Source organism: Sander vitreus, chromosome 10 (assembly GCF_031162955.1).
Source record: "Sander vitreus isolate 19-12246 chromosome 10, sanVit1, whole genome shotgun sequence".
NCBI lineage: Eukaryota > Metazoa > Chordata > Actinopteri > Perciformes > Percidae > Sander > Sander vitreus.
In genome coordinates, this window is record NC_135864.1 from 8,555,237 (window position 1) to 8,571,223 (window position 15,987).

Genomic DNA, 15,987 nt, shown 5'->3' on the forward strand with positions numbered 1-15,987 from the left:
TAATGGGCTATTAGCAAAGGCCCAGTTGTAAAAGGGCAAGTGGGAGATGATTGTTTTTATGAGGTACTTTTTGTTAACCTCTTCCAATGTCAGGATTAAAATGAATATTAGAATTTAACCCAGTTCCTCTTGCGGTGTGATACACATGGGAGTTACCAGTATTGTAGAGTATACTGTATTTTAGTGATTATTTTTTTGTATTTGGCTATTTGAATGTAATTGGTTTAAGCTATTGAGGACAGATTGGGGACAGGACATGAACAAATTAGGGTCTTTTATCCAACTGAAGAACATTTTGACAAAGATGGACACATGCAGTTGAAGATCTGGCATTTAACTTTTGGGATGCTGTTTTGAACCATCACTCTTTTTACAGTTACTATATTCATACAATACCCTTTTTGCCTATTTCTTTTTCTTTTTTTTTCTCTCTACAGGCACTTTCTTTTTAAAACGGGCACAGGAACGACACCTTTCTTTGGCGCAGCAGCCCCTGGTTACACCATGGCAACGGGGACTGTTTACTCCACACCGGCGCGCCCGTTGCCCAGAAACAGCCTGTCGAGAGGGGCTTTCAAATTCAAGAAGTCCCCTAAACACTGCTCCTGGAAGTGCACTGCCCTGATCGCTGTGGGGATAGCTGTGGTCCTGTCCATCGTTCTCTGCTACTGCATAGGTAAGGATGAGTTTAGATGTTTGGCATACATTTTTAAATCTAGTTGCATCACATCATGCATAAGCAGAATTCACAGATAAGTTGTTCGCCAATCACAAAAAGCCAAATAACAACATTAGAAAACATGGGACATTATTAAGATTATGATATTAAGGAGAGCTACACATCAGCTAGTTTTGTCTCTTTTGAACACACACACACACACACACACACACACACACACACACACATTTCCACAGTCAGACGTATAGTAAGTCACAAAAATTAGACTGCTTGAGACTTGACTCCCTGAAGTCTTGACATTTGGGACTGAAAAGCAAAAACATTTATAGACTTGACTTTGATGTGAGACTCTGTAACAATAAAAAGAAACAAGACAGCAAAAGTCATTTCTGGCATATTTAATTGTTAGACATTTGTATTGAAGGGACTTGGTTCTAACAAAGGAAAAAACAATTAAAAATAGCTTCAAAAGGAAAATGTCAAAACCATAAACGATGCCATTTTAATGATCAGCATTCAGACCTGAAAGTCTTTTCATCTTGACTTGCAATTTGTTTATATAGACTCATTAGCTGATGACTTGGACTTGTTGTCAAGGAGTTAAGGCTTGACTTGGACCTACCCCAAAAGACTTTAAAGCTGCTCTGCTTATGTCTCTGTCTCAAGTACAGATGCACTCTTAATGTCTCGCTTTTACTACACGTTCTCCCCAACTAATATGTATGGTTGATGACACGTTAGCATCATAACTTTAAGGCCACACTCCTACTGGCTTAAACTTGCGGTCTACGACAGCTCCATGGTAGCAATTTACAAACCCCAATTCCATGAAGTTGTGTAAAACGTAAATAAAAACAATTGTAACAAAATTGTACGTCCCAACGTCATACAATGACTTGCAAATCATTGTATTGTACATGCCAACGTCATACAATGATTTGTAAATCATTGTATCCTGTTTTTATTTACGTTTTACACAACATCCCAACTTCATTGGAATTGGGGTTTGTAAAAAAGTCCTCCTTTGTTCCTCCTTAAGTTGGTCCACTTAGGTTCAGTACCTAATCATGTTTCAAAGCAGTTCAGGATAGAATCTTATCTGTAAGCTGCTCACATTACCAGATATTCTAGGCTGAACATCGGTACTGACTCAGGGCTTAGACCAGAACTATCCCCTTGATTCTCTGGAGGGGCCATTCAGGGAAAAATCTGCCTAAATATCCGAGCCTGAGGATATTTTTTCTAGGGGATGACAATTTGTGTTAACACTATTAGATGCCGGCAGTATGGAATTTGTACATCTTAACACTGTGCATTTGAAACAAATAGGCTATCTAACCCGACAAAATTATACACAGGCTTTGGCATGAATATTGCCACTGAATACTTATTGTCTGATGTGGAGGTGCAGCACAAGCTGTCATTCCGGTGCATGAAAACCAGCAGTTTGTGTGCCAGAAGCGACATTTCTTTCAGTTTCAGGGAGAGAAAACATGACTCCATTATCTGCGGTGGCATTAGACAATCTTTAGACATGTCATTCGGTCAAACGGAACAAATGATAGACAAGCTGCCTAGAGTGAATGTAGCCAGCATGTCTCTTAATCTGTATGAAGTTTGATCTCTGCCAGGAGTATTTCTATTTCACTGCCTTTTCTCTTTTGCAGAAATTGCAGATGTCCTGATATGATTCAGTAGCGTCTGTCTGACTAAGCTCTCAGTCGGATATGCAGACATGGCCCGAATACAGTTTCCAACAAGACAAGACAGACACGTTCTGTCTGTTTCCCATTGACATGGGGCTGTGCATCATCCCCACACCTCTGATCCCCAGTTCACAGAATGTATGTCCTTAGGGGTTCCTGTTAAAACAGGCAGTTCAAATGGCCAGCACAGATGACAACATCAAAATGAAACACAAGTTGAGGAGCTGAGCTCTTTTACAAAGGAAACAGTCCTACACACTTTGTCTTTAAAAAAAAAAAAAAGACTTTGGTCCACAAAGCCTTTGTTGTGCTAGAACCAGAACTTGCTTATTCTGTCAGAAGGAACAGGAAATGCTTTTATCTTGGCCAAGAACATAAACTAATGCTAATTCTCTTCCCCTCCTTGGGGCATTATTTCCTATAAGAAAGGCTTTCGGACATTGTTTTTCACAGCATGTGTCAAAGCTGACTTCTTGCTAACCTTTAGAATCTTGACCACAGCAATAAACCCGTTACAGATTCATGTCTCCTCATGCACTCCCTTGTCATCCAAGCCCTTAATCTTTACACTGTGCCTCTCTCTCCCTGAGCAGATATATACGTATTCATCCAGCTTGGAGGCAGGGGAAATGTGACACAGTTGTATAAGGAGAAATATGGGCTTGTTGGGAAGATCCTATAACCAGTGTTTTATTGGTGAATAGAAAGGGAAGCGCTTTCTTGGAGGAGAGGTCGTAAATGTGCAATATCAATAGTCACAATCCCTTTATTGACTTAACTGTTTTGTTACTTGTTGTTGTTCATGATCGTATATCATAAAATTAGTATGGATGTATACATATGTTTTATAACTAAGCTGCTCCTCTGTGTGTAGGAATCAGTTGCTATTTTTATTTGCACTTGTGCCCATGACGGATCTGCTCAGTTTGCACAGGGAAAATTAGCCGAAACAGTCATTTGTTCAGCTGTTGTCGCTAACAGTTTTAGCAGATTGAATTCATTCACAACATTTTCATCTCAACAATCACCGTCTTGTTTAATTGTAGACCTGTTGGATGTTTGGGAATTGTATTTGTGGCTTGATTCCAGAGTGTCTGATGGTGCTACAGCTCCTGTGTGTGTGTGTGTGTGTGTGTGTGTGTGTGTGTGTGTGTGTGTGTGTGTGTGTGTGTGTGTGTGTGTGTGTGTGTTTGTCTGCGCGTGTGTGAAACAGCCCTCTGCCACTTGCCTAAGGTGTCTGAGAATGTTTCCACCACTTCCTCTCTCTTTCATCCACCGCCAATTCACCTGCCAGGTGCAATGACTCAAATAGATACAATGTGCACTCGTGCTTTAATACTTTTCCACTGTCAGCTCACATAGTCCCATTAGTACAAAGACAAACTCAAAGACAAATACAGGCACACCTGCATCTGTTATATGTTAAAATGAGACTGTGTTTGAAGTTCACTGTACCATGTTATTCTTTTTTTTTTTTTTTTTGGTCCTGTAGCTTAAGACTATTATGCCTCATGATATTTTTGAAACAGATAGTTCAGGTAAGATGTTTTTTTATATTTTTTTTATTTAATGAATTTGAAAAACAGCGTGTCACAAAACTTTATACTGGCTGACTGACAACAGGAGGTCCTGTAATTCAAATGAGGCAAACCTGCTGAGGTGAGGCATTCCAGTTCCTGTTCTGCTTAACTGGCCTGATTGGAAGGATTTCAGTAATTGTTCAGATACAGGGGGAGGCCAATCAGGAACAAGTCCAGCTTTGATGCTCTGATTGGATGCAGAAACAGCATGTGGATTCTTGGAAATTGAACTGCTCAAACAAAACCAAAAGCGAGCAATGTCCTCACTGAGCATGGCTGATCGAAATGTTTATAAGAAAATACACTTCTTTTGTCTGATATTTGTCAGACATATACACATATATATATATATATGTGTGTATATGTGTGTATATGTATATATATATATATATATATATATATATATATATATATATATATATATATATATATATATATATATATATATATATAGATATATAGAGAGAGAGAGTTAACAGTTGCTTTGTAAAAGTGCAAAAGTGCAATCTAATTCCCTGGAACCTTGTACCAGAGAAAAATGTATTTATCAGAAAAGAAGAAAATCAATCTGGGGTTATTCAAATTACTTTCAGTGAAGGCTGGTTTCTTAAAGTGATGGCTCTCATAAAATGGTTGACATGGTGGGCACTTTTGGTTTTAACAAGGCCGTGCCAGTTACCAGACGAGAGTAGATGATACAGATGGGTCCACTCATCGTGTTGAGTATTGTGTTGGAAGGCTTCAAAAACTAATATAATACTAATAAAAAATTCAAGAAATCCCACAGAGACTAACGGAAGGAGACAGGGAAATAGCATGAATTGCCACAGGACCAGGAAGACAAACCTTGTCTTGGTCAATCTTGTGTTTAAGATGTTGTCATTCCATTTGAGGTTGTTGGAGATACTGTCCCAGAGAACATCTTAGCCATGCTCTGAGCTGTGCGGCTTATTTCGAGGAGTCCCCCAGGGATGATTCTGGGGAGATGTGCAGGCAGGTTCCAGTATGAAACAATGTTTATCTTAATTTTGAGGCTGTTTAGCTCCAAGTTGTTGTTGGCACACTGTGACTCCAGATGGGCCACCTCTCTCTATGGCAAATGGACTAATTATGCTTGGTGACAATGGCCATCCAAATTGCGTCCTCTGTATATTTTAACAGGAAACACATTTTACACATTTATGTTTTTAATGCCTTGGGTTGCTTAGCTGAATAATTAATAATACTACTACTACTACTAATAATAATAATAATAATAATCAATTGTTTATTTTTCATACAAAGAATATCATAATCAGTGCTGTATTTTCCAGGTAACAACACCATCAACAATCATATGCACAAGATAGGTAATCTGCTGTGAGAGCAGCCCGCAGGATTATCTGGAGCTCATGTTAACATTTTCCAGTGGAGAGGTGTTTGTGCTTCTTTACACTTAATACCATGTTGATGTCAGAGCTCAAACAAACCTGTTCAAATTCAACCTCCCATTCATTGTCAGCCAAGGTGTTCCACAGGGCAAATTTTGACTTCCGAGATTAGAGGCTAGCTTCTGCAGCTTCTTGCTCAGGAAGAGGATATATCATGGGCCATAAATAATAATTGAACTGGCCTAGGCTGCAGGAATAACTTATGCAAATTAAAAAATCGAGGGCTATTCACCTCAAAGCAATTTGTTCATGAGGTAAGTGGGGATTCAGGTCCTGGTGCACTAAGAGCAGTGAAGAGGGGAAGGCTCTTGGCGATTCTGTGGTGTGTCTGATACACAAGAGCCCACTGCCACACTCATGGAAATGTGGTGACACTGGGAGATGTCAGTGTACAATGTTAAGCTGTAGAGAGTCTCCGGACTAATCATATTAAATGAACTAAAGTCTACAATCAGGAACCAAGTCACTGGATATGTTTTTAGATTCTGACTTTTACTTTTGTGCCACCAAGCTGATATTTGTAGGTTAAAGTGAAATATCTTGATAGTTATTGGATGAAATGCAGTACAATTTGCTACAGATATTCATTGTCTCTAGTGGATAAATTCTAACAACGTTAGTGATGATTGACTTTTCATCTGGCGCGATCATTTGGTCAAAGTTTCAATTTGACACTTTGGTTTACAGCCAAATACCTGCAGAACCTTCAGCCCTCAGCTGTACTTTGTATACTAAGATGGTAAGCCTGGTAGATACTACCTGCTAAACATCAGCATGTTAGCCTTGTCACTATGAACATGTTAGCATGCTGATGTTTGCTATGAGCTCAAAGCACCACTTTGCCTAGGTACAGCCTCACAGAGCTGCAAGCATTAAAACAAATAAATAATAAATAAAATTAAAAAAAAGAAGTGTTTTGCATCTTCAGCTTTAAGGCAACAACCCCTTGTGTTTGAGAGCACTGTCTGTCATTCCATGTCTCCTTTGATAAAGTGTGATGTCCTGTCTTCTGCCAGTCAGCTTAAAGAGTGATTTTTTTTCTCTCAACATTAAAGGGGTTCATTTTCCAAAATACTTAATGCTAATTTTGAAAATGCAGGCTTTGTTCAGTAAAAGATTAGACTACCTTTTATTTTTTTAAGTAATACCTTAACATGCTTTAATTTCATGCTGTCAATCATGTTGCAAGAGTTTTTTTTTTTCAGGCAAAAGGTCTTTCACTTCGGGTTAATGCTCTGTCCTCAGTCGATCCTTGCAATTTGGGACCCAGAATCTAAGGATTCTGGAGCTCCTCAGTTAAAAGTCATCAACTTGTTAGTTTAAGAAATTAAGATATTTACTTAGTAAGCAGTATGAAAACGTTGCTATTTAAATGTAGGAGTTTTACAGGCCAAGGAGAATGTACTGTATGTTTGGATTCAGAGTTGGGGACAGATAATTCTGATTCTTAGCATAATATTTTAAATTGCAGATTGTGTCTGTGTTGCCAGTGAAATTGTACATCAGTACTGAGATGTATCTGAATCTTGGTAATAGAGAAAGATTCAGAACAAAGAGACAAAAGTTCACAGATCTTGCCGTGTTTCACAAACAGGGAGGTGCTGTCAGACAAGTCCATTCAGAGAGAAATTCAGACTTGTCAAAGATATTGATGGACCAGTCAGTCCTAATATGTGTTGCAGGTGATGTGGCTGGTTTGTTCCACCTGTAACTGAAATGGATTCTGACACTGAGGGTGATGCTGGCTGAATGTACTGTACAAAAACATTACCAAAACATTACCACTCAAGTAGAATTCAAGGCTGCGGAGCACCTGTTTATTTGATTTAACAAGGACAGTGCAGTGTGTATTCTCACTAAACTAATGCCAAGTATCATCAGCAGGCTTTAAACAAGACACACACACACACATTATTTCTTAACAAAGCACAGTTTGATACACTGCCCAAACAACAATTCAATCTCTCTTTTGGTATTCTTCACATTTGATATCCTCTCTGGCCCACATCCACCTCTCAAGTTATTTGCTGCAGTCAATATCCATCTTCTCAGCGCGCGACGAGTGTTGGAGAAAAGTTTCTCTCACAGATCAAATGGTCGGAAATCAAGATGCTTCCTCAGCATGTTTCCTGGCTGGTGACTTTGAAGGAGATTGGCCCTCTTGCTGCGCTCACAGGAGCACCTTACATCCAATACTGTAACAATAAAGCAGCTTGGCTGAATGAAAGCCAGACACACTTTAGTTATATAAGACAACTAGAGAAGTGTGCAGCATCTAACCCTCTCACTTCCTCCTCCTGCTGTGACTGCCTTACTATTTCTTAAGACTCTCACTTTCTGTCTCTTCCTCCATCTTACTCTTTCACACACATGAAGCTGCATCTCCGTCCTGCTCTGTATGACTTGGAGAGTTTAAGACTTTTCCAGTGTATCTCGTCTGCTTGTCTGAAATGAAAGCTTTGTGTCAAAATAGAAATTCTTCTCTCTTTGATACAGTTGCTGTTGTATGCAGACACTGTGGCACATTAATGAACAGTGCTCCCCAAGGAAACATGATAGAGCAACAGGGTTGCTAGTATTGATTGAAATGACTTTGTCTGGCCTCTATCAGGGCTGTGTTTACACAAAAAATCCACCGATTGCAGAATAGCTTCAAAAAACTGAAATGTTGGAAGTTAAAATGTTGTGTTTGTCTGACTGCATTGGATCAATCCATTGTGTTCTCCCACATGTCATTTGTTCTCCAGTGGCTTGAATGTTTTTCTGCAAATATTTTCTCATTTTTTTATCCATTTCTACAAGCCCAAGCTTTTTTGTGTATTTCACAGCAATGCACCTTTTTGGCCTCAACTGGCAGCTCCAAGAGTTGGACAACCAGCCGGCTTTTGAAAACGGAGGAGTTGGGAAGACAGGGCCCACTCAGTCGAGCATAGTGACAGCTCTGGCTGCTGACGGTGAGGAAATAAAAGACTGACATTTGAATAAACTGCTAATTAACATACAAATAAGCCTTAAAAGTATCAATGCACAAAAATGATACTGTTTATTCTTTTGTTGGCTTCCCCGTTTCCCCTAAAATGTATTTTGGTCAAGGTTATTGGCATTGATTTATGAATATATAATGTGCAATCAGGGTTAAGTTTTTATTTTCAGCGAGGAAAATAATAAATTCAGCAAATTGATGGCTTGGCAAAAGTAGGGTGTTGACCAGAACAAAGCCTTGAAATGTGAAAATAACTTGTCAGAAATGAAGGAAATAAAGCTGTGTCTAATAAATACATTTTGAAATGAAATGCTAACTTAAAAAAAAAGGTTGAATAACACAAATTAATTAAATCAAGTCAAGGTTCAAATGACGATTAAGAAAGACAAATTGCAACAGCAAACCATTTGGCCTCATGAATGAAATGGTCGGTGGCTGATGCCCAGTCAGCCTTTACAGTTTATTGAGATCTTTCACCTTCTGAATATTAATTGACTGCTTCCAGACAGCTTTGTACTACCTAATCATAATCTTGGACCATTGTGTATTCATCAACAAGCAGACAGACCATCTCAGGTCACCTTTACAGCAAAAGCCACCAAATTAATCTCTAAGCATACTCTCGGTATTCAGAATGCATAGCCACGAAAACATTAATTGAGTTGAGTAGGCCAGGCAAAAGCTCAATTGTTTAAACTCGGCTCGATTTAAATCCTCATAAGTACTGCTAATTAAGATAGCATAAGGCAGGTTTTGGACTGTTTAAAGGCAATCAATAGCTGGCTATTATTCTCCCCAGAGGTAAACTTGGCTTCCAGTCTTCACTTTGACTGAAGCTAAAGTGGCAGGCAATGGCATCATTACACAACACTGAGGGATGCAAATGATGGAGGTCTGGCACAAACAGATACGCTCACAGTGACTGTATGCACGGGTCCACACACTGAAACACCTCTTACGCGATGCAGGAACAAAGGTTGAGTTGCTATTATGTAGCAGGACAAGGCTGCATCATCCAACACGTTAAAAGTCATTGCCACACTAAACTGTAAATTGCGTTCCTTCTACAATAGAGCTTAAAACGGCAAAGACTTTAAAACCCTTTACAGATTTTTCTTTTTAACAGTGAAATCTGTTCTTGTAATTGCACCTTGCAGACTACAGTTTTTCATTTGAGGATGAGTCATTTTAAAACTGGCCATCTCTCCATCTTTGGCGCTGTAAGGACACAGTTTAAGGAAAATTGTTTTGATTTGCTGTTATGGCTCTGGCAAGGTAGCACTCAGTATATCTGACAGATTCCATTTAGACCTTATCTGAGATGAGGCCTTACTCTATGAGTCATCAGGACCAGGGAAAAGAGGGGGCATGTGGTCTGTTCGAGTCTTATAAAAAGCCAATTATATCTGGTCATTCTTTTTCTGGTGAGGAGTGCATCATGGACCACAGGGAACCATTACTTTTAATCCTGTTTTTCTTGGTCATTGCTCATTTGGAAAAATATATGACTGTCTTATTGTTAAGTCCCTGCTTAAATATAGGAATAAGATTACACTGGAAAGCAAAAGCTAGAATGCAACATTTACTGATATCCAAAGATCTGCACAAAAACCAAGACTGTATTTTAGATTTGAAGGTTTTAGCTGATGGCATGAACAGATCTGTGATGACTGATTTATACCATATCACTTTAACTGTGCTGTTTTGATTCTGTAAAAACTAATCTAGGTGTGGTGGGGGGGTGTGATTCTGTCTTCTAGGAAGGACTAGTGTGCTTCATCAGGAGAACAACTCCATTGACACAGGACAGGTCGACATAGGGAAGAGGGTAGGTCAGAGCGTCCCACCAGGGGTGTTCTGGCGTTCTCAACTAAGCATGGAGCAACCACGCTTCTTGAAGTTCAACATCTCGGTACAGAAGAATGCGCTTATTGGAGTCTATGGACGAAAGGGTCTTGCACCAACTCACACTCAGGTAAAGCCATTTTTTAAAAATGTTTTTAAATCAGATTCACCGCTTTGAGATTGAAGACACAAGTCTTTCAAGTGCAACTATGTAACTTTTGAAATATAAATAAATAGCATCTATCACTTGCCATATTTCAATCAGGAGAGACTTTGTTGCAGATATGCAAAGATTTATTGTAGAAATGCATGATATGACATGTACAGTCTTTGGAGATTAGACTCCATCATTATTAAATGATATAGAATTAGGGGGTTAGAAAGCCAGAAGGTGATCCCCCGATGCAGTCTAGACACTGATGGTGGTGTGAGGAACCCGAATACCGAACCGAGGAGTCAACGGCAGTCTGGTCGGAGGAGGAACCAGGAGCCGTGCAGGATGAAGACCGGAGGAGCAAGGGGAGGAGGAGGGTTGTGTTCTTAGCCTGAAATGACAACTGAGCAGCAGAGAGAGACAGGTTTAAAAGAGGGGTGTCGTGCTGTGATTGGCTTGTGAAATTCAAGGCAGCTTCTGATTGGTTAGATGAAAGTGAGCGCCTCTAACAGCTGTTCAGTTTTAGAAGAGAGAGAAATGTGATTAAGTTAGAAGTCTTCCTGCAAGAATGTACGCTGAGCTCCATAAGATGACATTTCACTGCATCTTAAAGAAACCAGTTTCTAGATGGAATCAAAACTACATTCAAGTAAAAAAACTATACATGCAATATTCAATAGGGTTCTTATGTGCCCTTAAGAGCTCTCTTATTTAAATTCCTGATATGTATGCATTTTCGAATTAGAACCGGGCACTAGTTTAGTTTCAGTTTTCTCCTTTAAGCTTTGATTTGCTTGTGTGGGCATGCACATCTTTCACTTCCACTAAATGCCTGCCATTTGCAAATTGAAGTGTTTCCAAAATGTCTGATGTGTCACTTGAATGACATTTCCGGGCATCCAAATGTCCGATGTCTGGTGATGGTGATGGAAGCACTCAGACAATGGCTATTTTCCACCACACTTGACTGCAAAAGCTCTTAGCTTCACCATCTTGACATTCTCTCTTAGTAAAGATGGGCTTCACTCAAGTGTAGACAGTTAGGGCCACTCTTTGATGGAAGAAAGTCAGATGCGAGTGACAACAGGTGAGCTGGATTGCACTTTCAAGGTGAAAAAAGGTAGCCAAACAAAATCAAAGACCAAAGGGTACTAATTAACAAGATGCTGCTTTTATGTCTCTTGCAATTGATACACAGAGACTCAAGCTTGTCAATGCTGGACAATGTGTCTATTGTGGCCACCTCTAAATTACAATTACATACTGTTCAGGGACCAGGGGCACGAATCAATGCATTTACTTAACTGTGCATGAAAGACCCCAATGAGAGATATTGACTGTTTGTCGTACTCACAGCTTGGAATACAAGACACCATTTAAGTGCAAAAGGCTTTCCACCTTTCTCAAACAGAGACTTCCTCCATCTGCTATTGAGTGTCTGTCTGTACTGATGCAAACCAAACAAGTTAAAAGAAATAAACTTTTGTACTCAAACTCACTCAATCTAAAGTCTGAAGAATTTGCAGGCTGTGAGTGTTCCTCCTCTGTCCCTAGGGCATCCAGCAGTCTCTCCACGCTTGGTCTCTTGCCTGTTATTTCACTTGCATTCACTGGTATTGTTGAATTAAGATGAGTTGGGGGGGGGCTTTCACACCGGCTAATCGAGATGTACGCACTTTGCCAGGAGGTTTAGGGCTCGTGGGATGAACTGTTTTATTACTTCCCCTCAAGCCAACAGCACAAAGAAGTCAACTTCCGTCAGGTTAATATCCCTCCTCTGCCCCCTTGCTCTACTCAAAAGGGTTTAAATCACAGTGTTGACTTCCCCTGCCCTTCGCCCAATGCTCTCTTTCCTGTCGTTTGCAAGTCAACTGAAAGGTTGCTTGGATCCGGGTTTGTCACATTGCTGAGCATTAAATGCTGTTTTAATGAATTCTTTGTCCCTTTTTTTTCAATAGTTTCAAAGCCCATGTTGTTTCTATGAGGCTTGTGCACATATTTAAACCTGCAATAATTATTTTTTTGGCCACACTAGGCAGAGAAGAACTCAATAACAAGATGACAGATTGAAATCGCTGACATATGACCAGCTTATTAAGTTGTTTTGCCAAAGTGTTAGCCAACAGTTGCCGACTTACACATCAAGCAGAAACAGAGCAACACCAGCATTCATTTGGAGTTACGTATGTTTCTGGCCACCTAATAAGTGAAGTCCAACATTTACTCCTCTTTGAGCTCTGGTTTCTTCTCCAACAACTCTTAAGAAGCGGTGAGAAGTTACTAGCAGGTTGCTAATTTTGTCTGTCTGCCATGTGGTGCTGGGTAGGTAGTGCACAATGGTTTTATCATCGCCTTTCCTTATTTTATTTGCTGAACACAGCTTTCTGCTGCTTCTGGAATTGGGTTGGTTTGTGAGGGGTTATTTTGATTTTATTACGGACAATGAAACCATTGCAATGAACTGAAAGAGGCTAAAATCTCAATAGAGCTGCAGATTTAGGTAGAAATGGGTTTGGAGTAAAATCATACTACACATACAGTAGTCAAAAAATGATTAATGCGGCCTTAAAGATCAGATGTTAAATTGTTATAGTTTCCTATTTCCTGTTTACATTTTTAATGAGGAAAGAAAAATTAAAAACATTTCTGAAATGTTCACATAATGATTTTGAAGGGGACTCTTCAATCTGGTATTTTTTTAAATGTACTGCCATGTAATATAATTCAAAATTATATTACTTATTATAAAATGTACACGTCTAAAATTTAAATAAAGAAAAAAAACCATCTCAACTGGGCATCAGTCAAGAATCAATGGCTTTGCAGTTCATCAAAGCTCTCTGCAAACAGCCTCATCCATGGATTTAAATGCATCACACTCTAAGCAGCCCACAGACTCTCTTCCACCATGAGTCTTCACGATAGGCCCAGTACATCTGCGTAGCTACAACTCCCTTGGCTAGGGGATCTGTCTGCATCTGCTGTGCTCCTCTGCAGCCTATAGTCTGTTTGGGGATTGCTGGTTCGTGTTGCACTGCTTTCTGCTGCAGTGCTCTGTACCCTATAGCCTCAGTCAAAATGAGATTCAGGTGTTGAGCAGGTGCAGTGAGAGCAGATGTGCCGCTTTACTTGTTTCACTTGGCAGGAATGACTCGTTACTCCTTGTTTACCCCGTAAATCAATGTTTGCTTGAAAGAAATATAGAGAGACTGTTATGCTGCAATCCAAATATATAGAAGAGAAAATAAAAATAAGCCTGAGGCATATACAGTTCTATGTTTTTATATATATATATATATATATATATATATATGTATATATATATATATGTATATATATATATATATATATATATGTATATATATATATATATATATATATATATATATATATATATATATATATATATATATATATATATATATATATGTATATATATATATATATATATATATATATACATATATATATATAATGTGCTGCCTGGATAATTAATTGGAACATTTACTTGTAATATTGGATATATATATATATAAATATATTAGGGCTGTCAATCGATTAAAAAATGTAATCGAATTAATTACATACTCTGTGATTAATTAACTGAAATTAATCGCATACATAATTAACGGTGCCGATACTTTTTAAGAAAGTAAAAAAAGAAAAGAAAAAAAAGGGTACTAAACAACAGTTGGTGACATTAAAGAATGGCTTGTTTATTGCTAAGGCCATATAGTCAAAATTAAATGATTTAATAATAATGTAGAACAATAACAATAACTTATTTCTCTAGTAAATTGCTGTTGAATGACAAAAACAACCACCAGATGGTAAAGGACATTTACAATAACTTCAAATGCACCATGAGGGTGTAGTTTACCAGTTTCATTGAACGCACCATCTGTGTTGTTTCTCCGACGGCAGCTACAGATTGTTACATCCCGGTGTTGAATCCTCTACAGTAAAACACAGTCACACTTTACACCGTTTAGCGTTAGCTGTCAGCATTTTAACCGTGTTTAATCCAGCTACTAGCTAGCGGTAGGCTAATGTCAGCTGCTGTCGAGTATTGTGTTAACTAGCGTCAAGTGCAGCGGTGTTTGTGTTACCTGTATCGTCTTCAGAGCATCACAGAGAAGCGCAGACATATCAGTGGCACCAGATTTCGGTAGCCAGGGTTGGCAGGACGAAGATTTTTACAAGTAAATGTTCCAATTAATTATCCAGGCAGCACATTCTCGTCTCCCTCCTTCATTTTACAGTCCAATGGTGGCTAGAACGGCTCCGGGTCAAACGTCAATATGGAATGGATTAATCCGCGTTATTTTTTTTAACACGTTATTTTTTCTTATTTTTCTTATTCGTTATTTTGACAGCCCTAATATATATATATATATATTAGGGCTGTCAAACGATTAAAATATTTAATTGCGATTAATCACATTAATGTCATAGTTAACTCGCAATTAATCGCAATTAATCGCATTTTTATCTATTCTAAATGTCCTTAGATTTCTTTTTGTCCAATTATTTTTTCTCATTTTAATGCTCTTATCAACATTGAAAAGTGGATTGGCTTGCTTTGTGCTTTTGTCGCCTGGCTTTGACGAGGGGGCGGAGAATTCGCATCAGGTGTGTGCTTGGCCATCAAGTGGTATTTCAGACTGGACGTGCTGCGATGATAGCTCAGTTCACAATGACAAAACGCACAGATCACTTTGGTCTTGTCAATGGAACCATTTGGCAACTTTTTAAAAGTAAACTTTCCATTCAGAATCTTATTGGCATCCATTTCGGCGTCTCGCGCTCGCCATCCACTCAAAACGTAACGTTAGCCTACTAATCTTTGGTCGGCTCGCAAGCCCAAACAAGTGTGTGCAGCGTACCTGTTGTTTTGTTTCCGATCTAGCTAGATCTGGTGTGGTGTTGTAGTTTTTCTAACGTTACTAGTTGTTGCAACAGCATGTGAAAAAAAACTATAAAGGTTGCTAGGCCAAAAAGAACATTAAAGCCCATGTTGCAGGGTTTATTTTCTAATGAATTTGCGCAATTTGCTTGTTGGTAATAAACATTTAAACTGTTACCCAACAACATCAAATACAATGGATATCACAAAATGGAATAAAATACGAAAAAGTAGTGCTTTTTTACAGCGGTTTGAAATGATTCTCTTTTCCCCCACAATGCATTGCATTACGTCACGTTGGGGAGACGACAGACGAAAGCCCCGTCTCAGTTCACTGTTTATGGTCTCGGTCTGTGCCACTGGTGTTGCAAAATATGGCTTTTGGTCTCAACCGAGTCCATGTGTCTTTATTATGTGTATAATAATATTGGAGGAAAAGTGAAACACATGTCATATGTTGACAACATGGACGCAGATATAGGACACTCCGAAGGCAGTCGTAATATTTACCTAGCAGTCTAGGCTAACGCTGTTGCGCTAACGTTAGCAAAACATCGGCGTAGCGTTAGCTAGCTGTCTAAACTTGTGAAAAGCCGAACAGCATTCCCATCCAAGTAATAAATAAACACTAGGCAAATATGTTGTTACTGGAGCTAGTAGGCTACCATCAAAACGTGAGATATCTAATCGAAAATGTGTTTACA

General features: G+C 38.9%; 1 protein-coding gene across 1 annotated transcript in view; it reads left to right on the forward strand.

Moving 5' to 3' along the window:
- The first annotated feature begins 460 nt into the window (after nt 1-460).
- The window catches only part of LOC144524114 (teneurin-3), a 72,364-nt gene continuing 56,837 nt past the window's right edge, over nt 461-15,987 (forward strand). Inside the window, exons 1-3 of the mRNA XM_078260138.1 lie at nt 461-676; nt 8,224-8,349; nt 10,139-10,353. Coding sequence (XP_078116264.1) covers nt 505-676; nt 8,224-8,349; nt 10,139-10,353 — 513 coding nt within the window. The 5' untranslated portion in view covers nt 461-504. The remainder of the gene's footprint in view (nt 677-8,223; nt 8,350-10,138; nt 10,354-15,987) is intronic.